The 23239-nt window shown below is 48.4% G+C and overlaps 10 protein-coding genes across 10 annotated transcripts; 2 read left to right on the forward strand and 8 right to left on the reverse strand.

The window, feature by feature from the left end:
* Positions 1-3466: 3466 nt before the first annotated feature.
* N7484_008583 (uncharacterized protein) lies at positions 3467-5107 on the reverse strand (the record flags this gene model as incomplete). The annotated part of the gene is made up of 1 exon (XM_057118970.1): positions 3467-5107. The coding sequence occupies one exon, from the start codon at positions 5105-5107 to the stop codon at positions 3467-3469; it is 1641 nt and encodes a 546-aa protein (XP_056968525.1).
* A 338-nt stretch (positions 5108-5445) lies between these two features.
* Positions 5446-6509, reverse strand: N7484_008584 (uncharacterized protein; the record flags this gene model as incomplete). Its single annotated transcript, XM_057118971.1, has 3 exons — positions 5446-5928; positions 5983-6045; positions 6099-6509. The coding sequence occupies 3 exons, from the start codon at positions 6507-6509 to the stop codon at positions 5446-5448; spliced, it is 957 nt and encodes a 318-aa protein (XP_056968526.1).
* Positions 6510-7618: 1109 nt separating this feature from the next.
* N7484_008585 (uncharacterized protein) lies at positions 7619-8320 on the reverse strand (the record flags this gene model as incomplete). Its single annotated transcript, XM_057118972.1, has 4 exons — positions 7619-7750; positions 7806-7925; positions 7980-8096; positions 8159-8320. 4 exons carry the CDS (start codon positions 8318-8320, stop codon positions 7619-7621), a joined length of 531 nt encoding a protein of 176 aa, XP_056968527.1.
* Positions 8321-9575: 1255 nt separating this feature from the next.
* N7484_008586 (RAD52 DNA repair protein RADC) lies at positions 9576-11543 on the reverse strand (the record flags this gene model as incomplete). The annotated part of the gene is made up of 5 exons (XM_057118973.1): positions 9576-10564; positions 10615-10792; positions 10847-11026; positions 11074-11160; positions 11220-11543. The coding sequence occupies 5 exons, from the start codon at positions 11541-11543 to the stop codon at positions 9576-9578; spliced, it is 1758 nt and encodes a 585-aa protein (XP_056968528.1).
* Positions 11544-11941: 398 nt separating this feature from the next.
* Positions 11942-12985, reverse strand: N7484_008587 (UBA and UBX domain-containing protein; the record flags this gene model as incomplete). The annotated part of the gene is made up of 2 exons (XM_057118974.1): positions 11942-12849; positions 12904-12985. 2 exons carry the CDS (start codon positions 12983-12985, stop codon positions 11942-11944), a joined length of 990 nt encoding a protein of 329 aa, XP_056968529.1.
* A 1803-nt stretch (positions 12986-14788) lies between these two features.
* Positions 14789-15988, forward strand: N7484_008588 (uncharacterized protein; the record flags this gene model as incomplete). The annotated part of the gene is made up of 7 exons (XM_057118975.1): positions 14789-14828; positions 14907-14977; positions 15051-15073; positions 15146-15204; positions 15263-15378; positions 15434-15517; positions 15572-15988. The coding sequence occupies 7 exons, from the start codon at positions 14789-14791 to the stop codon at positions 15986-15988; spliced, it is 810 nt and encodes a 269-aa protein (XP_056968530.1).
* A 664-nt stretch (positions 15989-16652) lies between these two features.
* N7484_008589 (sphingolipid delta(4)-desaturase family protein) lies at positions 16653-18158 on the reverse strand (the record flags this gene model as incomplete). Its single annotated transcript, XM_057118976.1, has 3 exons — positions 16653-17453; positions 17535-17813; positions 17973-18158. 3 exons carry the CDS (start codon positions 18156-18158, stop codon positions 16653-16655), a joined length of 1266 nt encoding a protein of 421 aa, XP_056968531.1.
* Positions 18159-18383: 225 nt separating this feature from the next.
* Positions 18384-20072, reverse strand: N7484_008590 (methionine aminopeptidase 2; the record flags this gene model as incomplete). Its single annotated transcript, XM_057118977.1, has 7 exons — positions 18384-18440; positions 18495-18581; positions 18634-18795; positions 18849-19112; positions 19165-19760; positions 19864-19980; positions 20033-20072. 7 exons carry the CDS (start codon positions 20070-20072, stop codon positions 18384-18386), a joined length of 1323 nt encoding a protein of 440 aa, XP_056968532.1.
* A 1024-nt stretch (positions 20073-21096) lies between these two features.
* N7484_008591 (uncharacterized protein) lies at positions 21097-21458 on the reverse strand (the record flags this gene model as incomplete). The annotated part of the gene is made up of 2 exons (XM_057118978.1): positions 21097-21327; positions 21369-21458. 2 exons carry the CDS (start codon positions 21456-21458, stop codon positions 21097-21099), a joined length of 321 nt encoding a protein of 106 aa, XP_056968533.1.
* Positions 21459-22202: 744 nt separating this feature from the next.
* N7484_008592 (uncharacterized protein) lies at positions 22203-23230 on the forward strand (the record flags this gene model as incomplete). Its single annotated transcript, XM_057118979.1, has 2 exons — positions 22203-22462; positions 22510-23230. The coding sequence occupies 2 exons, from the start codon at positions 22203-22205 to the stop codon at positions 23228-23230; spliced, it is 981 nt and encodes a 326-aa protein (XP_056968534.1).
* Between the last annotated feature and the right edge of the window lie 9 nt (positions 23231-23239).

The following is a 23239-nucleotide window of genomic DNA, read 5'->3' on the forward strand; positions in this document are numbered from 1 at the left end:
AGCGTATGGTGTTGTGTGAGGGAGAGAGGCAGGATAAAAACAGTGGGGAACACTGATCTAATGGGATCTTTCGTCAACATGAATTTTGGCGGCTACTTATCACTTTTGACGAAGAACATTGTGGAAATTAGCGGAAGACCCTGGTCAAGATTCTGGACCCCTAGTTGGAGGCTCTTTCAAGCCCGTGAAAATTACCGTACACGCCTAAGATCCCGAACCTGATCTTCCTTTCCGTTCTTCATGGGCTCCTTTTTCACACCTTGCCAGCTTACTGTGGCCGAATATCATCAGTTATCACGGAATGACTTTGACTATTCACGAGGATCGAGGCCAGTTTGGACGTCATTCCGTTTCGCTCTTTTTATGCCCTGTTCGGCCGGCTTGTATTCTGAAGAACTTTTTCTCCGGTCGGCACGATACGTCCAGCACTACGTTTCTTCATTTCATTGTCAAGACTCTGGAAACTCAGATAGGAAGGTGTGGGCTTTTTGTACGACTACTTCTCCTACCATGGAATTTCCAACGTGCAACAGAACACTGGACAGCTTGCTAAATTAACCTTGAGACAGATATTACGTCCAGTTTTCATATCACTCTACCGGTAGCCATGCCTCCCTAATCACCTGAACGAATCCGAGAGTTCAAGGGTCGTTCGACATTGTTGAAACGGAGTTCCTAGTGCGTTGCTTGCTCATCGAGGAACAAGATTAACCAGGGAAATGAAAGACGCCTTTTGTTTCTAATGGTGTCCAGCTATTAGATCTTCGCTTGAGATGTGGCTCCTGCTCTAGGAAGACCCTCAGCGTGGCACGTTAACAGGCAATACCTTTCGGCTTTGAGACTACCGGTCCCAATTTCCGACCGACAAGAATAAGACGTTCCATCCAACTCCATGATTGCAGCTATTATTATCCAGTCAAGCAAACCTGTGGTAAGATGAAGCCACGGCATTTATAGCCTTCTGCGTGACACATTGAAGGACAATACTGGACAATACTGACGGAGGCTACAGCGAAACCTGATCACCGGCCACCATGAACGAAACTCGAACCGCAATTCTACAATGACATCAAGCATTATTGGCTCAAATACCGTAAAGTAATGATCGGAAACGTCCCAGACCTACGCTTTCAACTCGGAAGTTTGACAAATTAGTTACAAACAACAACGGAGTGAATGCCCTGACATGAAGATTTCCATAGATCAGCAAAAACTTACCCCGGACGTTGCCGCCCAAGGCTACAAACCCCGAAGGGTTTAGGAAACTTCGCTGGCAGAGGATTGGCTCTTGCTTTTTCCCACCCTCTCCCGAGAGGCAGGTGCGTTGCTTCCATAGCTCGAGAGCTACAACCGCGGACTCGCTTGAATGCAGCAATGGACGACCGAGGTCAGACCACTACGCCACTCACCCTTGGTTAGCATATTAACCCCCGATTTTTACATGACCGAACCACATGAATCTTCTAGGTCGGTGGATCACCACAGTGGAGTCGCCCCACCATACTAAAACTAAGTTGTGGATTTCGGCAGCTCTGATTCAACCTCTGCCCTTTTTCTCGGTAATTTTTTCGTTAACTAGGGCGCTTTGTAGGCCGAAAAGGGAGTTGGCGATGCAGCTTGGTTGTGAAGCTATTCCCGCGGAGGTTGCGCGACCGGGGTCGACACTGAAAATCAAGCTGCGACGGGTCAATGCAAATGGTACTGGGAGTCCAGATTGAAGAAAACCATTCATTTGCATCTGGGGAGTGTGTAACTATTCCCTTTTGCCCTTTTCTCCAATTACTTGACGTTTCATTAGCGTATTACCTTAGTCGGTGCTTTTGGCAATTAAGGCTCACGGAACGCGCTCGCGGGTTCCCCGATAGAATCACCCGTTCAAGCGCTAGAGTTACTAAATACCGAGTCTCCACCCCCAGAGCTAAATGCTCGAACTTCTAGCCGATCAAACGGTGTCCTTTTGCTGACAGTACTTGTGTTGGAATGGATAGATCACATTTCATCAGCCGTCATCGTACTTCTGGCGCAAATCCTGTCGTTGCAAATAGCTTGAAGTCGCTCAAATTCGAACCTCATCTACACATACCTCTTCTGTCTCTGCTCCGCAATTTTGCCGTACAGAAATGTCGCGAAAGTGGTCTCAAAAGCTCGTGGACATCTAAAGCACTAAGAACTGCGAAAAGAAATCAAATCAACGAACTGCCCGGGCTTCGATCGCGGGATATCTCGATTTCTTGTTTAATTTCTTCGTGAGGCAATTACCTATTTCAAAATAATCGTCCTGGGAGACGGATCTGAACCATGGGTCCACTGTTTACAGTTCTCGGGCTCGGCCCGTGACTCAGCTCAGCCCTAATCGGAGACCACGAGTACTTCAGCGATCGTGTTCCGGGGGACTTAAGACCGGGATGGTGCATGATCGCAACCGCAATCCTTTGCATAAAGGGGTTTTCGGAAAAAGACAGTTCCAATGTCTCTAAACCGGATTTTCTGGATCGCACGTCTCGATTTGTCCTAGCATTTTTGATGGTGCAGGAAAAGTACCTTGACCTTAAGTTCTCTCACAACGTACGTGCATACTGGGTGTGCTACCCCTCTCCAAACTCGAAAGATTCCAATCAAGCCTGCATTGTGCAGAAAGCTGACATATGCCATACCGTCCCGTTGGTTTTGTATATTCTGTAAATCTTTTTCAAGCTTAGCATTAACACAAAAGTACTTTGCGTGGAGCTGGTTTTTGTATAACTCTTTAATGATCTCTAAAACGGGGAATCGGACTGTATGTCAATCAAATGGTCGTGGTCTCCTCCTGAGCGAATGAGCTCCTGGGTCTTTGCCATTTCTTTCAGGACACAAAGCGGAGTGACGTGTCTGCCCCCGTAAATTTGTCATACTATCAACGTTTGCCAAAAGTCCTAGTCCTTATTACTACTCAGCTGGACTTTGCTTTTTGCGTCTGTTGAATCAGCATGCTGTGGATACTTTAGTAAACAGCCGATACTTCCATTAGCAATCATTGTTAAAGGATTTATCTCCCATGTTAGCGGTCGCAATAAGAATTCAGAAGGCCCATCCCTTATAGAAATCTCGAGCTGGAATGTTCAAGTACTTGAGACCCACTTTGACCTATCCAAAGTTAGGGTAAGCTTTGTGTCGGCATAATACTGGCTCTTGGCGTTACGAAGTTTGAGGCAAAACCAACGCCATCTGGTTAATTGATTTAAAACACCCGAGGGACGAAGGTTCTCAATGCTTGTATCTCGTGGGGGAACTGGACGGAGCATTGAGTTTGATTGAAATGTGGACGAGTGGCGTAGCTTTCGTCAAATTCCCTCTAGATTATTTGGCAAAACAAAATTACGATAACACGAGATTTTACATCATTCAAGCCCAATTGAATGAGAACACAGTAAAAAAAAATTTGATTGCAAAGACTAATTGATATCAAAGGGTAAAGATCCAAGAGACTCTAAGACCTCCGGCTGCCACCACTCCACCTTGTGACATGAAACCTAATGCCAGGTCGAATGTGACGCAGAAGAAAGGAAGCACCGGGTCCAGCTCCATTGCCGGGTCCAACAGCCGAAATACGGGCTCTGAGAACCGCGTATCCAACGTCACCATACCAATCTAGCCTCACATAGTGAAAAACAGCCGTCATCTTCAAAGTAGCAACACGACGCAACTCAGCAAGAGACGCCCGATTTCCATCTGTCGTCAATGGTGCAAGGGACATCAAAAGGTGATAATTCCAGTTGTACCAATCGAGCACCCAATGTGCCAGGTCTTCCATTGCTAAATTGTAAGTACCCATATAACTCATGACATGTGCTTGGAAGGACGGCATCCCGATGATATGGTGCAAACATGTGGCGGACTCGACGCTTGTCTTGGCAAGGGCCAATAGAAATTCAGAAAGGTGATTGGGATAGTTGAACCACACATTCGGGGGATGATAGTTGGCAAATTTTTCAACGAGTTCTGGACAGTCCGCCGCGATTGCGTCCCACATTGGCGTTTCATTTGTCACCATGCATCGCAAATTTGGGAAAGCAAGCGCAGCAAACGGTGTAACAGCCTGGCTAACGAAATAGTCAAACAACTGTATTCCTGCTGGATTCCTCGCGAGTGCATGCCAGCTATTTTTGGCGAGTCTACCCGGCCAAGGACCTGGCGCGATGGAATATCCGCCGGCAAGACCAACACCATGGCGCCTTAACCAGTGCGCAATATGGATTGAGGCATGATCAGCAAGAGAAAAAAGTAGGCTAGGGGCCATTGCTGGGATCATATTAGGGTCAGGAATAGCCAAGGAGCCGTCTTCATGCCATTCCGATATCCTTTCCACTGATTTTGTTGGAAGGAGGACAGTGTGTTGGAGAAGGTACCACGCACTCAAGGGCGTCATTATCGGGGCAGCAGCGGGTATACCAGCAAGCGTGCGGTAGCTACGGAGCCACAGTTGCGATCCCGGCCCATTCGTCCACGTAAGAACATCAATCACCTTATTGCATTCATCTTCAGAGATGTGACCCCACACATAGTGTAACATTGCAATCAGGATTAGACTACATCCACATTCATTGAAAGCCGCATGTCCGTTCGCAGGGTCCAGTGGCAGAATGCCTATGTCGACCAATGCAGAAAGACAATCATGACACCCGGCAGCAATTGCACCCGAAACCATGTCTATAGAGTGAGGGGGAGCCGATTTTCCAACAGGGTCGGCCGGGACAACGGCGTTTGGTGCCCATGCTATGGCGAATGCTGGTTGCGCGGGCACTGGAACTCCAGGAACTGCAGGAACTGTCAAGTTGCGAAGTGTGGCTTCACATCCATGCATGCGAAGAGACATCAAGAACAACCCCTTGGTGTATGCCAGTCCCAGCCATACCCGGAGTTCTGCAGCGAGATTTGGATACATCGCGCGAATCCGTCGTGGGTTGGCAAGGAGGTGCGCCCGAAAATCACAGAAATCCTCATGTGAAGGATCAACGACAGCAGGCCCTTGGGCCCAGAAGAGAGTGTTCTCCAGCTCCGCGTGAATTGCTGCCGGAGCAAGTCCGTCGAGGTGGCGAAGATAGGCTGGTGTCCAGATTATGGTTTCCATATTTGAAAACTTTATACGCTAAGGTATTCGATATCAAATTGCAAATGTTTGCAAAGCTTTTTATCTCCAGTCCTTGTCCTTCTATATGAGATGGAACTACTGAAGTCCATTGAGCCCAGGAAGATCTCTACGATGGGACTTGGATGAAAGGAACAGGCCGATGAAAGACAAATTTTAATTTAGAAAGGCATAAATCGTGATCGTGATAATGAGATGGGTAAAGACCAAACCACGGCAAAGAAAGTGAAAAGCATCAATATTGATCATAGATAGCCTGGAAATGGAAAGCCTGAAAGGAAGACAAAGAAAAATTCGAAACCAGGACTTGTGTCTGTCTTTCACAGTCCCAATTTAGCTCTGACCCTTTGTTCACCAGCATCATCCTCGACTTCCCATGCAATCAGCTCCTCCTGCATCGAATCATTCTTGATGAAGTACGAAATTCGAATCTCATTTGTGCCCAGATCCGGACAAATGGCACAACGAGTAGTAGTCCAGCTCCAGTTCGTAGAAGGGGCATTTGGAAGAGCCAGGGCCACCTCAAGGATCACGACACGATAAGCCTTGAGTACCTCATTCCCACAATGAAAAACGCTATACCCGAAGGAGATATCTGCATTGGACAGATTCTCAATATGTTGCATCACTCCAGTAGATATCAAAACGGTAGTATTATATCCCCTCCCAAGGAATCGAGGCATAGGAAAACCGACTGGAGAGCTTAGTAGCGCCGGGATGTCACTCGCTTGGGGTTGAGTACCAAACTCCACTCCGTAGAATTGATCCTTCGGGATCCCCGGTGGCTTGATAGCGAGAGAAAACTGGACATAATGTTAGAGTGCATTCATCGCCAATTAGAACAAAGCAAGATATACCTGTGCCGGAAATGGCGGGGTCACAGAGAATTCCCGAAGAGGTATCGGACCCGCGTAGTCAGACTATCACTGTCAGATGAAGTACCAGAGAAAAACATTCCAAGTCTATTGCTTACACCCTCAATCCAAAGACCGCCATATCCAACCGCTCGCCGCTGAAGCTGCAGACACGCATTCCAGCTAAAAGGCCCCGGAACGTCGCCCACAGGAGTCCCCTGAATCCAGAACGACACAGGTCCAGGCGTCCAAAGTAGTCTGTCCATTCCGTCTCGCTTATAAGCCGATATAATCGCTTTGACATTGCTCAGTTGGGGGTCATTGTTGGACTCGAGTTCTTCTTGGATTACTCGGAGGCATTCGAGGCGTCGCACCACGTTCCAGCCGAGAATTTTGTATGGTGAGGTGGCTAGAATTCGGGCTTTGTCTTGGATTGCCTTTGCGACTTGGGCGGCATAGGATGGCTGTGGGTAACGGGCATCCATCAGCAAATCGAGAATAGTGGGCCCTTGATCACTTGGAGTGGACATCTTGGGATACTGGAATGTATGATATGGCGTTAAGTGAAGTCCAGTCGAAGAGAAAAGATCGGTAGAGTTGATATAAGTAAAATGTCTGAAGGCAAATCGTTGATTCTTATTCAATTTTTCAAGGGAAGAGCCTGGAAGGTTTCCGTTTCCTTTGTTTGACAAGCATGAGCTATACTCGAGATTGGGTCAGGTATCTGCGTCTAGACTTTGAGCGTTCTTTGAGTATTGGAAGTCATTCCTTTGTCTCGGTAGCGATAGCCTCCCACGGGCCTGCGAGTTTTGTTGGGGTTAACTCCTATAGCCAAAACCCTGTTAATCATCAGTATTGACATTGAAACCCTCAAACAGTAGGCATGTTGTTTTCATGGCATTTGGTCAGTATTATTGGCCGAGCAGAGATATGATCATATCCCGTTGTTACCCTTGGCCTCATAATCATTCTTGACCAGATAATACACCGTGAACAATAGACTGTCCACTTGAACTAATAACATTCACAAAATCCAATAATATAAAGTCCCTTCCACAAGGTTGCAGTATATGCCCGCTTTCGTTATGTGCGTTTAATAGCAATATTGAGAATCTGTTACATCTCAGACTCTTACGATTTAGAAGTCAAGGAATCAATTCGTATACTAATATCTCTCTTCAGCTCTCAGCTCTGTAAGTGGGGCAGAATTATGATCGCTATCGCCGTAACAAAATCGATAAGCTTTCTTCGTACTGTACTGCGCCATGGAATATCCTACAACCGCTTGGTAGTGCTCACGACCTGCTAAACTCACCCGTTCATTTTGGCTCAGGTTTAGCGCGAAAGCGGCGTAGGTGCGACAGCATGACCCGTCGAAAGAAGAAAGCATTACTGACCGCGTACGCGAATGCCCAGGCGGTGGGCTACCTACGCAGACAAATCGGTATCCTGGAGACGCATACGATCATGCCAAAATCCAGAGAAAGTTATACATGGGAGAGCAGCGGTATTTGGAGAAGTGCATGTGCAAAAATGATAGCATTCATCTATTGATATCAATTTTCTCGCAATGGCCTTTATTATATTTCGGTGCTTTCATAGCTTTCAGCCGAATGAAAAGCTATTGATATTGTGGGCTTCAAATTAAGGGAAGGACGGTGTCGTAAGCGTCAATAGCATCTTGCAGGGTCTTGTCCAGAGACTTCTTGGTATTCTTCAAGCTGTCACCGCAGCTGGGAAGGAGATCTTTGATGAGGGTGGAGCCGATTTCCTATGAAGAATATAAGTAAATGAGGCAGTCTTGACAGATTCGTGCAGGAACATACATCAGTGACACTCTCCACACTTCGCAGCGTCGCTGCCATCTGGTGGGTAAGGCCAGTGGCCTCTATGATTTCATGTTTACCGACGGTAGTCTTAAGAGTTGTGGTCAAGACCGATGCGAACTAAAAGTCGTTAGTTTCATCTGGCTTTTCTACTGAGTTGAGTGAATGACTTACGTTGGTGTAAGAGTTGCAAGCTGCCTGCTGCTCGTCGGTAGGAACCGAGCCACCCTTAAACTCCTGGTAGCCCTTGTTCTCGGCCTTGTCTAGTTTGTAGTAAGCATTGATTGTTTGCTGGTTTGGGTTAGCACATGTTGTTCGAGATAATGAATATTGCTTGATGTGGTGTTCCTCACTGGTCCGGTCTCATAGCTATCGATAAATTGGATTTTCTGCGCAGTGGTGTCGACATCCTTGGCTAGGGCGCTGTAGCCGTCGAGGGATGTGGCAACATTCACGGTGAGAGCGGTGTTTGCGACGACAAAGAGGCCGAACACGTTGCTGAGTTTGAATTGCATCTTGATTGATATGTGTGGGAGGCTGTCGGAGAGATTGACTGACAATTAGAATAATCGGTGGCAGGGGCTTTCTTTTAAAGCCTGAAGAGGAAGGCGGATGAATGTTTACCGATACTCCAGATTTGTAAACACGCGATGAACAGGAGAAAGATCTTCCTACTAAGTTCAATAATGGAGAGTTGTATGGAACGCGGGCTCCATACCCACAAGGAATTTGTCGATCATTCTTGATATTCGATGGGTCGGCTTCTGTAGAAACCTGTCTAGTCCGTGACGTATCGTGCTTATTGTACTGTAGATAATTCCCAGAGACAGGTGGAGAGCCAAAATTACGATCATCTCTGCTCGTGACAATGGTTAACTGATCGATCGATAGACCCTATAGGTTAGGTTAAAGTGGGCCCCGAGTTCGTCCGTTCTTCAGCGCGAAGATCTATGAACAATTCTAGTTAGGGCTTAGGGAGTAGGGTCCATGGATGGTTCCTATATAGGGCTAAGTGGAGAGACAAGCCACAGGATTGTCATCATCTCTGCCTGTCACAATGATTGACTGGTTGATCGATCGGTTCCTTGCCAAGTCTAGATTATAGTGGACCCCGAGTTCGTCTGTTCTCCAATGCGATGCTCAATTGACGATTCTAGTTAGGGCTTGGTGGATATAGTCCACTTTGTATTGAATTTGGAATCCACCTTTGAGAAATCGCCGACCGCCTCTCTTCTTGTCCCGAGGTCTTTCGACTCAGCTGAGCTCTGTAATAGTCTAGGCCTGTCAAGTGCGCTCTATTCGCTTACTCGATCTTACGGGGTTACGGGAGGTGGTAGATCCTCCCGGTATTTGAGTGACGGGTATGTACACTCCGGAGAGCGGAGCACCATTAGTCAATCAATATCCGAGGAAAACTTGTATTGGTCGTTTGGTAGGATGTCGTTTTCGCTGTCGACTGTATGGATACTGATAAGCCCGAAAGTAGAATGGAATGGTGATTGGATCACTAAGTCTGTCTTTGATATGAAGTTGTATCTATTTAATCCATAAGTCCACCAGTGGACGTCATGAAAGGAGATTTACAGTGACTGTTCATAACTAGACCTTTCGTTTTCCTTCCCGCAAGAAAACGCCCCTTTCTTTTACCAGCATGGTAGACATGTAATCAGCGCCGTACACGAAGATGAAGAACCCCCGGATATAAACCATATTGATAACCGCTAATGTAGCTTGATGTTTGATCAAATACTTGAAAACGAACTTAAAAATTTATTGTGGGGCCTGGGGTGCTTGTTGTTGTCCAGGAGCAATATCAGACACTCGAGGTCGCTTGGGGTCACTCTGGCCCATTGGAACAGGGGCAGCATTCGCATCAGGAGATGTAGTAGCGTTGGTAACATCATTTAAAGGGGGACGTTTCCCGTTCGTATTGTTTTGGGGAGGCACGCTTCCTCGGTTCATGGCGGCGGGGTTGTTCCTGGCATCCACGTTTGGGCGGGTTAAGGGACGGTATGATGATGTTGACGGGCCTCGAGATAGAGGACTACCCATGCCACCAGGTGGTCCACCTGGAGCACCGACCTTGCGCTGCAAATCGGTTGCAGGATTAATATAGTCCCGCGAGTTATTGGCTACTGGCGAGGCGGTTGAGAGCATTGGCCTGGATATGGGAACACTCTTGGTATGGTCAACACCGGCAGTTTTGCGAATAGACGGGCTTTCTGCGTGTGGATCAAATTGAGTTCCTGGAAGAGGGACCGCATTTGGGTTATCACGCAGAGTATCAGCCACTCTAGCAGAGTAGAATCCAACCGATTGAGAAGCAGGTGGCTGATTTGAGTCGTTGAAACCAGGACCAGGTTCTGACTTGATTGGCACCTGTGCGTTATTGTTTTGCATTTGGGGACCAGGACCGGACTGTGGTTTAGGCGGCATTCCGGGCTTTGCGGTGTGCACATTATTGAGCTGGCCGGGTCCAGGCATCGGACGTCTCTGGTCTTGCACGGTTGCTGGGTTCGGGCGCGCCATCGGTGGCATTGACTGCCTTATAGCTGGGTTTCCTCCATTCCATCTTTCTGGCTTTGAAGGTGTTACGGCATTTTGGTCGAACCGCCCTGCTGGTGGCCCTCGGGGAGGAATGGGGCGATTCATAGGCGTGGGTGGTTGTTGTTGGCGTGGCGGCTCTGGGTCTAATGATATTTCGTCGGGGTTTCCATTCGAGGCAGACACCACGAAATCGGCTTCATCGAATAAATCACCTAAAACCATTAGCCTAAGATATCAGCCAATTCTTTTGGATGATGCGTACTTCCGAACTCGCCGTCACCTTCAAAAATCGCATTGCTTGAGTTACTGCTTCTTGCGGGCGCGACGGTGGGCGGCGGAGGCAAATCATCATCTTCAGCTACCCGCTTTGGTTGAACAGGCTCTTTTTTGACAGGCGCAAAGTCACGGTGACGATGTAGCTCATTGACATCCCATTTATTCTGTATAATGATGAGCAAGTGATCTAGAAAGCCAAAGTCGCGACAATGTCTTACCGATGTGACTCTGATTTTAGTAACCTTGGAAAGGTAGTCCTTGTCATAGACGCAGTTGCCTAGAACATTGCCGAAAGTCCTCAGTGTACGCTTCAATGCATCTGTTGTCCCTTCTTTCTTGGCTTTCTCGAACGCTGCTGCTTTGCCCTTGCAGTTCTCGATGTGGCCGTAGCCAATATCCTAAGATTGTTAATGATTTGCGAATCCAGAAGATCGCGACTCGTTACCTCGTGAAATGTGCCGTCTCTCAGTATCACCCGGACGATAACTGATAGACCAAGGGTAATTTTGCCTGTGTTTTGGTTCTCCTCGATCTAGGCAAGATAGTTGTTAGTTGAGCCATTGGAACGCAGTCAAATGATTTGCAACGAACAAAATCAATGTCAATTTTTTGAATGGAGCTGGACCAGCCATTGAATCCAAAGACCTCATTGGCGAGATTGATGCATTTATCTGCCGATAGATAGTGCACTTTCTGCCCTCCAGCACCGGGTCGTGCTGAGATGTATTCTGGTCCCAACTGCCTATCAAGGCGTGATTGCAAGGTGGCGATTTCAGATGCTGTATATTCGCTTATCCGTCGCTGGGGCTCTTCAAAGGGGTTTGCCGTGGAGGCACTCGAATTGTTGGGCATCCCGATGATTGCGGGTCCGCCGCGATGCTGGTCGCCAACACTGGAGGGAAGAAGATCAGTCATCGTATATGCGGGTGTTCGTACGTCCGTGAGTTGATCGCTGGGGTTCTCTTACGCTGGCATAATATGGCGATGGGAAGTGTTGTTGTTTGACGTGGAGGGGGACGTGTAAAGCGCGTCTCATCAACACGCGGGCCTCACGCTATCACGTGGTGATAACGGCCTCACACCGATCAATGCTAGGATGCTCATTAACGAAAGAATTGTCGCGCTGAGGCAGCGGTTATTATGTACGTTACAATTACGGATGATTGATTTTATGGCCAGCCATTATAATAAATTATTCAATTCATGAATAAATCAGCCGCTTGCTCAGTTACAAAAGGTTGTGTATGAAGCCATGTCGTTTCTCATACTTGCAAAGCAATGTGCTCAGGGTCCTCGGCGGGGTTGAGACTGAATCATTGAACAACCAAGCTGGCACTTGGCGTAAGTCCTAGTTCCTTCAATGTCTCTCCAAAGAACTCGGCATTGTAAACCTTCCGGGGGAAGTTCTGAGTGAAGCTCTGAACCTCAATGCCGTCCTCCGATTTCAAAGCTGCAGCGACCTCGAACAGAGTCGTGGTGACAGGAAGGGTCTTCATAATGTTTCCGGCAGGAGTCTGGAAGCGCAGACGAGTCTCGGTGTAAGCAGATGCAGGCTTTGAAGTAGTCGGACCGGACGCTGTAGGCACTGGGGCAGCAGCAGGCTGCGGAGGCGGAGCCACGCCTGCACGTTCAGCGCGCTCACGCTCGGCCTTCAATCGTCGTTCCTCCTTGTCCGCCGCGATCTTCGCCCTGATGCGCTTCTTAGCTTCGATTTCCTCCGCCTTCTCTCTCTTGTTTGCAGCTGCGTCTTTCAATGCTTGTTTTCGCTTCAAGTCTTCTTTCGCATCTTGGCTCTCTTTGGTGCTCTTTCTCCGGATTTCCTGGGGAGGTATAGTCAGAAATTGGCTCACACAGATTAATAGCGGGATATGTACTTCATTTCGCTTTTGGTCTGCCTTATCCTGCAGTGTTTGCGCCGACCTTTTCTCTGCCAGTCTTTCCCTCAACTCATCGAGACGCTGCTTCTTCTGCTCCTCTGTTAATGGCGCGATCTCCTCGGTTGACTCGGAAAAGTCCACATGCTCAGACTTGGATGCGTGGAACTCGGCCTGCGCGTGGCTCCGGAACTTCTTGCCACACTCGTTGCAGACCAAGCTACGGGCCTCCTCGCCTGGCTTCAGCGCAGGGCCTTCCTCGTCCTCTGCTTCCTGTGATTGTGCCGCCTTGATCTCCTCTAAGGATTTGTCTTGATTTGTCTCGAGCCATTCCAGAGCACCTTGCACTGCCCAATGTGTTATTTAGGTTAACACAAAGATTTCAGGTGATGATGACTTACGGCCACCGCTCTTGGACACTGCTAGCTCTGCGCGTTCCTTGTCGAAGCCCATCTCAATGAGCTGATCGAGGTCCGACGCCATGATTGATGGCAGGGAAATACAAGGGCGGAAGAGTTACGATCGTGATGAAAGGCTCGGGTAATGAAGCACGGTGCGGTATTATGGAGCCGAACAGATGGTGGACGAGGGTGATAGGAAAGGTAATCGGTGAAGGTGGGAGCAGTTGAGCTTGCGGGTGACGTATCGTGAAGGCGGCGAGCGATAAGTGCGGGCCCACTCCAGTTGGCGATTTGGGGCCCAACTGTCATGTCAACCACCTCACATCTGCACAATTCACGAGATTGTGTCGTCCACATTCGAGTACCCAATATTCGACCGCATTGAACCTGTTCTAGTTCACAAAATTGAAGAACGACATTCTGGTGTATATGCTTCTTGATCTTAAGGTCGATGTCACTGTTGAACTGTAGACTGTAGTCTGTGCAACTGTGCAAGTCGATCAGGCATATATGTAACTGAACGAGTCTGGGAATTGAAGTTTAAGGCAGGTTGTAGCGACGTAATTGTCAAGGTGCTGATCTTCATACTATGTATATCTGGACTGGCCATCAAGGTCCACGGATTGATTGGTGGGTCCGTGCTGTAAATCAAGAAAGGAACAGGTCCACGCATCTTCATCTTGCTAAGCAAGCCAGTGCTTCCACATGGCTCTTCATGAGGATTTCCCCGTCTGAAATATAGGGTTTGCCCGGGATCTTCAGGTTGGTGATTTGATCTGCGTTCGAGGATTTCTTTTGGCAGTGAGATTAAGATGCCTTGTGATGAGCATCTTTTTCATACAAGTGGTGATAGTAAACCCAGTCCCGTGGGATACGATTCTGGCTTGAAGCTAGTCTCCAAGCGAATAATTCCTTATTTTGCATGTACATGGCTATATGACGTTTCTACGGCGAGAGGAAACGAGTGAGCTTCAATCCACTATGTGGAAGACCGGTGCTGATTTTGTGAAAGCTGAATGTTCCACATTTTTCTATTTACAAGGAACAAGCTCTATGTGCTATTTCTTTAGACTGTGCAGGCTCTCCTTTACAGACTCGCATTTTGCGCCCATCTGATTTTTCGGAATCTCGGAGCATACTAGAGCTCGTTACCGACAGCAAAACAAAACAAAAGAAAAAAACAAGAAGAGCAGCAAGAGGAAATGAGCCATGAGTTGGTGTTGGATTTAGATCTGGGAATAGTGGGGGAAAATAACAAGATCTTGTTGACGCTGCCTACTATCCTCGTGTTTGTGATATCATGGCGTTGTCTTCGTTTACGTTTGAAGATCATAGATCAGGAAAACGAGACCTTAATTCTTATCATCAATTGCTTTTCCTAACTGAGTATATATAAATTCACAATTCAGGCTACTTTAACTCATTTTTGTTCCATGTAATGGCAGATTTTGCCAATCGCCTTGAGGTAGGTATGAAAGAGTGGATATCGATCCGATAGTTCTGATAGTTTCTACTTTAAATGGCCCAACCCCACCACGTCACATGCACTTACGCCTTCATGACACCCGAGGAATCATGAACAATCCATTGGTGGCTCCCGCCGAGGCACCATGTCACACTTGTCAAAGGTTCTCTAGCAATTTAATTTCCTACATCTCAACATCTAGAACCCTGCTGCATACATGTTGATGTCATCGCCCATCACCTGATCCATTAGTCAGCGCATCCCGAATTAGACAATCGTCAACTCCTGAGGGCCCCGGCTCCCTGTCTTGATAACCTCCCCACGCCGTTTTCCGATCCAAGCGCACCCTTTTTGTGGGATTCCAAGCTGCCGCCCCCTTCAAAATCTCACATACTCTGCGCTGCTCACTGCCAAGCCACCATGTCCGTTGAAATCGATCCCCAGGAGCTTTCCTTCAAGCGTGAGTTCCCCAGCCGCTCGAGTCCGCAGATCGGAGGACATTCAGACTGATCGCAGTGTTTGTAATTGTTGTAAACAGGTCCTTTTAACCAGGAAGTATGCCAGGTCCTGCGTCTGGGCAATACCACTGCCGAGCCTTTGGTCTTCAAGGTATGCGCGCCTTCATCCCCTCGGGCATTGTTAGGCATGGACTCAGCTAACTGGTCTCTTTTGTGTGCGCTAGGTCAAGACTACCGCCCCCAAGCAGTATGTGTCTACTATCGTCGGCTGCGACTCTCGGCTTTTCGTCTATATATTCGAGATCTGACCCTTATCTAGCTATTGTGTGCGCCCCAACTCCGGCCGTGTGGAGCCAGGCAAACAGGTCGATGTTCAAGGTTCGAATCTTCTCTGCGGCCTCGATATAATGAACTCGAACTAATTTGCCCGAATTAGTTCTTCTGCAAGCTATGAAGGAGGAGCCGGCTGCCGATGCCAAGTGCAAGGACAAGTTCTTGGTTCAGTCTGTCGCAGTCACCAAGGACATGGAGTTCGCGAATGTGACGTCGATTGTTCGTTTTGCAAATCTCTCGAACCCCGGTACTCTTACTGACATTTCCGTTACAGTTTGAAAAGGCTTCCAAGTCCGCCGTGGTGGAGCGCAAGATTCGCGTCCTATGGCTGGCCCCAGACTCGGATGTGAAGCACGAGGTATGCCTTGAACTGCTCCTCTGCTTAAGCGCATAAACTAACCGCTACAATTAGCACGTCGACGACGAGCCTCCGTCCTATCCTTCTCCTGCGGCAAACTTTGAAACACCTGCCCCCAAGAAGACATCTGCCGACCAAGGATCTCCCATTCCTGCCCCCGAATTCTCCGAAAAGCCCAAGTCCGAATCTCCGCCTGTCGATAATGCTTTTACCAATACTAAGGCCGCTGCTGTTAACTCCCTTCCCTCGAGCGAGGACTTGAAGGCCCAGCTGTCCGATGCGAATGCGCAAATCCAAAGACTGAAGGACCGACTCGCAGACCAGGGCTTGCGGCAGCGGAAGAGTGGCGGCGAGAAAGCCGCCCCGGCAGCAATGCAACAGACACACACACAGGGCGCGACTGGTGTGCCACTGCAGGTCGTGGCTGCATTGTGCCTGATCAGTTTCTTGATTGCCTATTTCTTCTTCTAGGCTTGCTCTGTCGTGCTTACGCCTATCACGACTCGATGTCCCAATTCTCCCGAGTTCCTCTCTTCCACCCTTTTTCTTTCTTATTGACTTTTTGGAGTGTCTCTTGAAGAGCCAGCTTCTTTGATTCTAGCATCAGCATTTTTCTTGTGTCAACTTCGCTTCTCTATCCCCCTCGAGTTTCATATTTCTTTTATTCCACACCCTGTCTTGATTATCGGTTCCGGATTGAGAATCCCCCGTGTCTCCCGTTCTTTTCCCTCCTCTTTGCTTCCTTATCTTTCCTGTCTTGTCTAATATCACGTTATGATGAACGGACTGAGCGTCTGACTCTTCGCCTTTGTGAAATAAACCTTGGCTCGATCTGCAAGATAGAATTCATGTTCTTGCAATTAAGCTTATTCTCCGGCAGATGTTATTTCTAGATTATGGATATGCAAGTAGATTTCAAATAGATTGGTTAAGAATACATGTGGACAAGAGTTCTAGGCCTAAATCTAGACTACATTTGATGTTGATCTGGAACCTGCACATGAACAAATCATATGGAATTTCTAAAAATAAATCCTGGACAATTGCAATTGACCAATGCCGTGCATGATATTTACTCCGAGTAATCAAAAACACCGATCCCATGAACTATACGAACATAAGAAAAGCCTAAAATCTAACACTGAATCTCACTCTCCTTCCACCCATCACCTTCTTCGCCGTCCGGACCCGCAGACGCAGCAGAAATCCCCTCACCCCCACGTCCAGTGCCAGTCTTCTTCTCTCCGCCACCGCCAACAACACGGCCTCCCTGAGCACGCTTAACCCGGCACCAAAGACCAACATTCTCATCAAGAATGAACGTCCAAATAACCCAAACCCAGCTCCGATGACAAGGCAAAGGATCATAGAACTCCGATGCAATCTCCTTCAACTTATACAACCTCGTCCAAGGGATAGCCGGGAAATCATGGTGCTCATTATGCAATCCCACGTTATACGTAAGGATATTGAGCGGACCGTAGTACGAGTACGTCTCCGGAGGAGCAAGTTCATCCAACGGGTGAGGACTCTTGGTCTTCGTAGCCGGCTTAGTCTTTAACTCGGCCAGTGACTCTGTGCCGCCCGTCTTGACTTGTGAGAAGAAGTAGTGCTCGGCGATGAAGTGGCCTGCGCACGGGTGGAGTGATCCGGCTAGGAAGGCCGAGGCTAAGAAGTAGAAGACTGGTGTCCAGGAACCGCTGATCTGGGCCAGACAGTAGTCGAAGGAGAGCTGGATGACAAGGTTTATGAGGTGGATGTAGGTGAAGGGCGGACTGTAGATGAACATCGGGCGGACGGCGTAGAAGAGGATCTGGAAAGTGCAGAAGAAAGTCTTGCCTAGGACTGAGTTGAGGACGAAGGCTTCGAATGCAGTTGGAAGGTCTGTGTCGAGACCTGTTACGCCGAGAGATTTGTGGTGGGTTAGGTGGTAGGGCTGTCATGGAAGTTAGTTAATTGACTCTTTGGTTGTTTATTGCTGGCTATGCCGAGCAATTGGTCATGGGCAGGGACATACCCTGAATGCCGCACTGTAGGGCAATCCGATAGGGAGGTTCGCGAAGATGGCAAGCATGCGGTTGGCCATTGGGGACCGGAAAGCCAGGTTATGGGAGATCTCATGAATGGCGAGGAACAGGTTCTGGTTTGACGTGGCTCCGATCACGTAGGCTGTAGCCAGGAACTTCCAGTCAAGCATGGATGTATTCCGGAGGAGGTATGCGCAGGTGAGTTGTAGGGAGACGACGCCGAGGACGACATATTTTGTAAGAGGCTCAGGACCACAGAGCTTGGTAACCTAGTTAATGAAAGAGGTTAGCAAGTAATTCCAGGTAGTTCAGTGGCGTGCCCTGGCGGACAATGTAGCTTCGACTTCAACCGTGGCCCGGATTCCCGAATCCAGGAACCAGCGAACCAGCGGTCCTGCACCACAACACGAAATGGACGGTTCACATACCTCCGGATGGGCTTTGATAATTGCCTGTCGTCTTGACCGGTGAGGTTCTTCAGTGTAGGTCCAGAAGAACTTGTCCTCTACGGTGGAGTCGACCGGTGGTGGAATTCGTGGGGAGGCGGTCTGGCCTGCGGGTTGTGACTTCTTCGCCGACACCCGGAGGTGAGGCGTGGTTTCAACGACAGACATGTTGAAAAGTGTGTGAGTCGAGAAGTGTCGACATGGAAAGAAATGCGGATTAAAAAAGGCGGAAGTGGCTCGATTCCACGTGGGGCGACACGGGAGACCTGGATGGTCCATTACTTGATGAGGCTTGGCATGATATGATCTACAATGCATATTATTTGCTGAAGTCTTTTACATTGCTGTACTTCATTTACTATTTTGGGATTGCTTATAACATAACTTAGCAAATCAGTAGTCATCGCCACGGCTAATGACCTCCTTGACGTTCGGCCGGAGAAGGATAGTCTGTGATGGAGTCAGTTAAAGGTCAAATAATCCAGGTGTTGATAGAGAACTCACATGTTCAAATTGGGCGGTGTAGGAACCCTTGATATCGCAGAGAGGTGGGTAATCCTGCACAATTCCGGCCGAGACCAGGTTGTTCAACTAGAAATTTGTTAGCTTGACAGTATACTTCAATTGACAGTGAAAGACATACCCCGAGGAGATATTTATCCTGGCCTAATCGGTCCAAATAACGACGGCAGAAGGGCAGGGTGCCAAAGTTCTTGTTGATGACATTCAAGAGGTTCTTGGCCGACGAGAGACGGAGAGGAACGTTAGGGGCATCGGCTGCGAGAGCGTAGTGGGAGCATTCCATCTAGTGAAGTCAGTACTTGATGCAACTCAGGTCAACAGTAGTGATGAAAATACCTCTTCGCGGACGTAACCCTTTCCGGTACTGCCGAAAGTCTCAATGGCAAATGTCTCACCCTCCTCCATCTTAGTCTGGTCGGTACCCTTAACAATAGGCACGCTCTTGCCTCCGTGGATGACGTGCTGCTCAATGTTGTGGCCGTTCAGGTTGCGAATACACTTGACCGGGTACATGGTACCATTGAGCTCAACTTCGTAGCTTTCCATGGCTTCCTGAATGGCAGCACCAATGTCACTCATGCGGACATCAATACCAGCTTCCTATAAAACGAGTCAGTTTCGATCAGATGACTTTCTATGTGGACGAACGAACCCGAATACCAGTGTTGGTGGCGTCCTTGACAGCCTCCAAAAGTGGGTCATATACAGGGTCAAAGGTCATGGTGAAGGCACTGTCCACAATGCGACCATTGAGATGAGCGCCAAAATCAACCTTCATGACATCGCCCTGCTGGAGGACCATCTTGTTGCCCGCGTTGGGGGTATAGTGGGCAGCACAGTGGTTAATGCTCAAACCGCAAGGGAAACCCATACCACCCTTAAGGTTGTCACCTTCCTCGAGACCTGAATGACCGGTCAAGGCGCGAACAGAGTCTTCAATACCCTCCGCGATCTCTGTCAAGGTCTGGCCAGGTCTGATGTTCTTCTGCGCATATTGGCGAACTTGACGGTGAATCTCGGCACCTTGGCGGTACTCCTGGAGGAAGTCGTTGTTCATGCGATCGAGGTAGCGCTTCTCTTCGTTGGTGGTGCGGTAGGCATTGTCGTTCAGGTATTCGACAATCTCACCCTCGGGGAATTGGCCGTTGGGGAAGAGGTTTGCAACAGGTACACGGGGCGGCTCACTCTGGACCTTGGCACCGCCCTTCTTCTTCTTCTTGGACTTGCGCTTCTTCTTCTTTTTGGCGGCTGTACAGTGCATAGTCAGTAATGGTCATTTCCCAGCCATTGTCAAAGGCGGGCTATGAGACTAAGGAGCCATTTTTAAAATAATAGCACAGAGAAAACTAACCTCCAGCAGCTCCAGCCTCTGGGGCGCCTTCTTCTTGGTCGTCGTCAGAGTCGTCCTCCGCTTCGGCGGCTTGGCCGGCTGCGGGGGTATCGGCCGGGGTGCCGTTCTGGCCGTCCACTAAACTCTCGTTAGTTTCGAGGCTTCGGATTTGGCAAAAACCAAAACTTACGGGCCAGATCTTGCAGCTTTTCAGTCGCCTGAGCCGCCATGGTGATGTATAGAGAGGTGTGGTAGAGTGGAGGAAGAGAGGGGAACAAATTCGGAATTCGGGGAAGAATTTGCTACGATAAGATACGCTTGTATAAGAAGTGGCGGGTTTCCAAACAATGAAAATTCATTGGAGAACACGTTCCACGAAAGATTTAGTTCCCTTTCGCTCCGTTTAATTAAATGATCTGCCTTTTGATAAATGTAATACTTCGTCTATTCGCTCCCTCTCGTTGTAAACGGGTTTTCAAGTGCTCGTGTGCGCAAACCCACGTTGAACATCTAATCCGGTAGATGTTATAGATCGGATTTTCCAGGAACATCCACTTTGACTCGGTATTTGTAGATTGATTGCCTTTTTGTATTATTTTCTCATCATTAAAACATTGTACAACTATAATTGTCTGGGTTTGCGACAGGCAAGAGGGCTGCAATGTAGAATACTCATAATAGTAAATTATCACCGCACAGGTTCAGCTCCCCTTTCCTCCAACGCAGAAGTAGCTGCTAAATATAAGTCGCTTGTGAGATTAATTATCTAGGTGCCTATGTATCTCTAGGAGGTTAATCACTGCGTTACGGCGATTCTATCTTGCCAAAGATAGTGGTGTTTCGCGCTCGCTGTTCGTAGTGTTTGGGTTAACTCCACCTGTGGCGAGCAGTATCTTAACCGCTGTTTCATACAGAGTCGTGCTGCTCCTAAAATCAGCCATAGCCTATGCTATTGATAGCCTAAAATGACACCTGCTGTGATCAGAAGTTTGACCACCGACTTATCGCCTGACTCTGCTGCTAAACATGGCTGTGTGCCCTCGGAATGAGCGAAATTCAAATTCACCATTCGCACAGAGAAGAAGATTCACAAATACTTCATTACCGTTCCATGCCGCATATAAAAATGGTGTGTATCCCCGACAACCAAAGTTGACGTCGAGTCTACTGGTTAGAAGTAGTTGCCTGACCACCGCTTCGTATTCCCATTTTGCCGCACAAAGCAGTGGCTTTTCACCATCAGAGCTTCCTCATTTAGGTCAGCAGTGTCAAAATAAGCGAGACATACTTGAAGACTGCATCGTTACCATTTCCACCGCCAAACACAACGGCGTTTGAAGAGTAGTAGCCAAACTCGGATCCTGCTTGCAGTGATTTTCGAGCTGTATTCTCATTTCCGTGATCAGCCGCCCAAATTATTGCCAATGGTTGATAAGATGCGACATCGCGAATATAGGGAAAGGGGGTCAAGCAATTTGCAAAGGTCTGTGTTAGTTTGAATTAGAGCATTGAGATCACCGACTGACCTCAGGTTCCCGGCAAGCATCAGTATCAGTTCGTTTGATAGATGATATAGTGGCTCGTTCAATTGGCTTGGCTTTCAAAATGCTGTCCATGGGAGGGATAAGGGAGAAGAGGTAGAAAGCTGGAGGGGAGAGGGATAGACAACAGAGCTCCCAGCTTGGCTTCGCATAGCATAAATTCGATACCATAGCCTACACAACCTTTTGGCCTCTCCACCTTGGAAGGTACAAGGAAAACAAGCGTATAGCTAGTTGCTCAAATTCGGGTCGTACCGTATCAAGACTCTGCCTTGACAAGATAAAGATCACTTTGGAGCAAATAAAAAGCACTGTGAATCCGCTTCATCATCATGAGCCTTTGAGACAGTATATTACCTAGCAGAGTGTGCCGGCGATATGGCATCTCTCTAGTGATGCTCAGAGGTAGTGAAGCTAGGATCTTTCCGTACGTGAGGGGCTGGACAAGTGGGGGGAGGGGAACACGATGTCTATAGCGAAATGGACTGTTATCTAATCTGATCATCAGCTCACGAGTAACAGCTGCAAAGAAGTTCCCTAGTATACATGCTCTTTTCAATTAAACAGAATGATTAATAGAGAGAAGCAGTGAGGTGATTCCGGATTATTCCAGATTAATAGATATGCTTCCCTCATGATTTCGAAATGAACCCATGTAACAAACGTGCCGATGGTGCTCGGGATCAACCCTTGTCCCCGATGACGCCACCCGGCTTTCTCACCTCAACCTTCTTCCTCTCCACCTAACCTCTCCCAACTCCCCCGCGCTATTTTCCCTACCTTTGATGTAACCAACACCAACATCTCACATTAGCAGCAATGCCTCCCCCTCGATCAACAATCCTCCTTTTATCAACCCCCCACCCAAGCCGCGCATCTCCTCATCTCCGCACGCGCCATAGCAGCTCCGTATTCACGCACACGACCAAGCGCCCACAACCACAAAACCCCCACAAACTTCCACAAAGCAGAATAATCTTCCGCTTCTTCATCTCAACATCACCAACATACGCCCAAGAACAAAACCACTACGAAACCCTCGGCCTCCCAATAAGTGCCTCGGCAGCCGAGATCAAAAAGTAACCACCCTTCCAAACCAAGCTCAAACAACCACTAACGACCCTAGGAAATTCTACGCTCTATCCCTCAAACACCATCCGGACCGTAACCGCAAAGACCCAGAAGCAGGCCAACGCTTCGCCCGAATCTCAGCAGCCTACAACATCCTAGGCCACGCCTCCAAACGCGCAATCTACGACCGCGATAACGGCTTCCACGCACAACAGCATGGACATGGACATGGACATGGCGTGCCCCATGGAAGCCACAGCAGTCATACCTCACACCCAAACAAAGGCGGAAGTTATGCCGGCTCAAGACCCGCTAGCGGTCTAAGTAAACGACGTGGAACATTCCATGGTCCACCGCCTAGTTTCTACCAGCAGGGTGGTTATGGAGCTACGGGGCGAACGGGGAGCGAGGGGGCCTATACAGGTGGATCTGGGGATGAATTTGGGGGGAGGAAGAAGGAGGATGATCCTGAGGATCCGATGGGGTTTATTTATAGGAATCCTTTGGGTCATTTCAATGCGCGGGCGCATTTTAAGACGCAGAGTGCTGAGGATAAAAGGCGGGTTGAGCGGAGGAGGAAGGCCAGACAACAGGCTTTTAAGGAACATGGTGCTGTCATGGCTAGTGGGAACTTTCAGGCGAGTGAGTTCTTTATTGTTTGTGGGATCTTTGGGGTTTTGATTGCTATTGGGGGGTTCTTTTCGAATCCTTTGCCTATTCCGCCTACTTCTGCGCCTAGTGATGGGACGCGAAGGAAGGAGGGGAGAGGGTCTTGATTGGAAATG

Source organism: Penicillium longicatenatum (assembly GCF_028827895.1).
Source record: "Penicillium longicatenatum strain IBT 33135 chromosome Unknown contig_6_segment0_segment0, whole genome shotgun sequence".
Lineage (NCBI taxonomy): Eukaryota > Fungi > Ascomycota > Eurotiomycetes > Eurotiales > Aspergillaceae > Penicillium > Penicillium longicatenatum.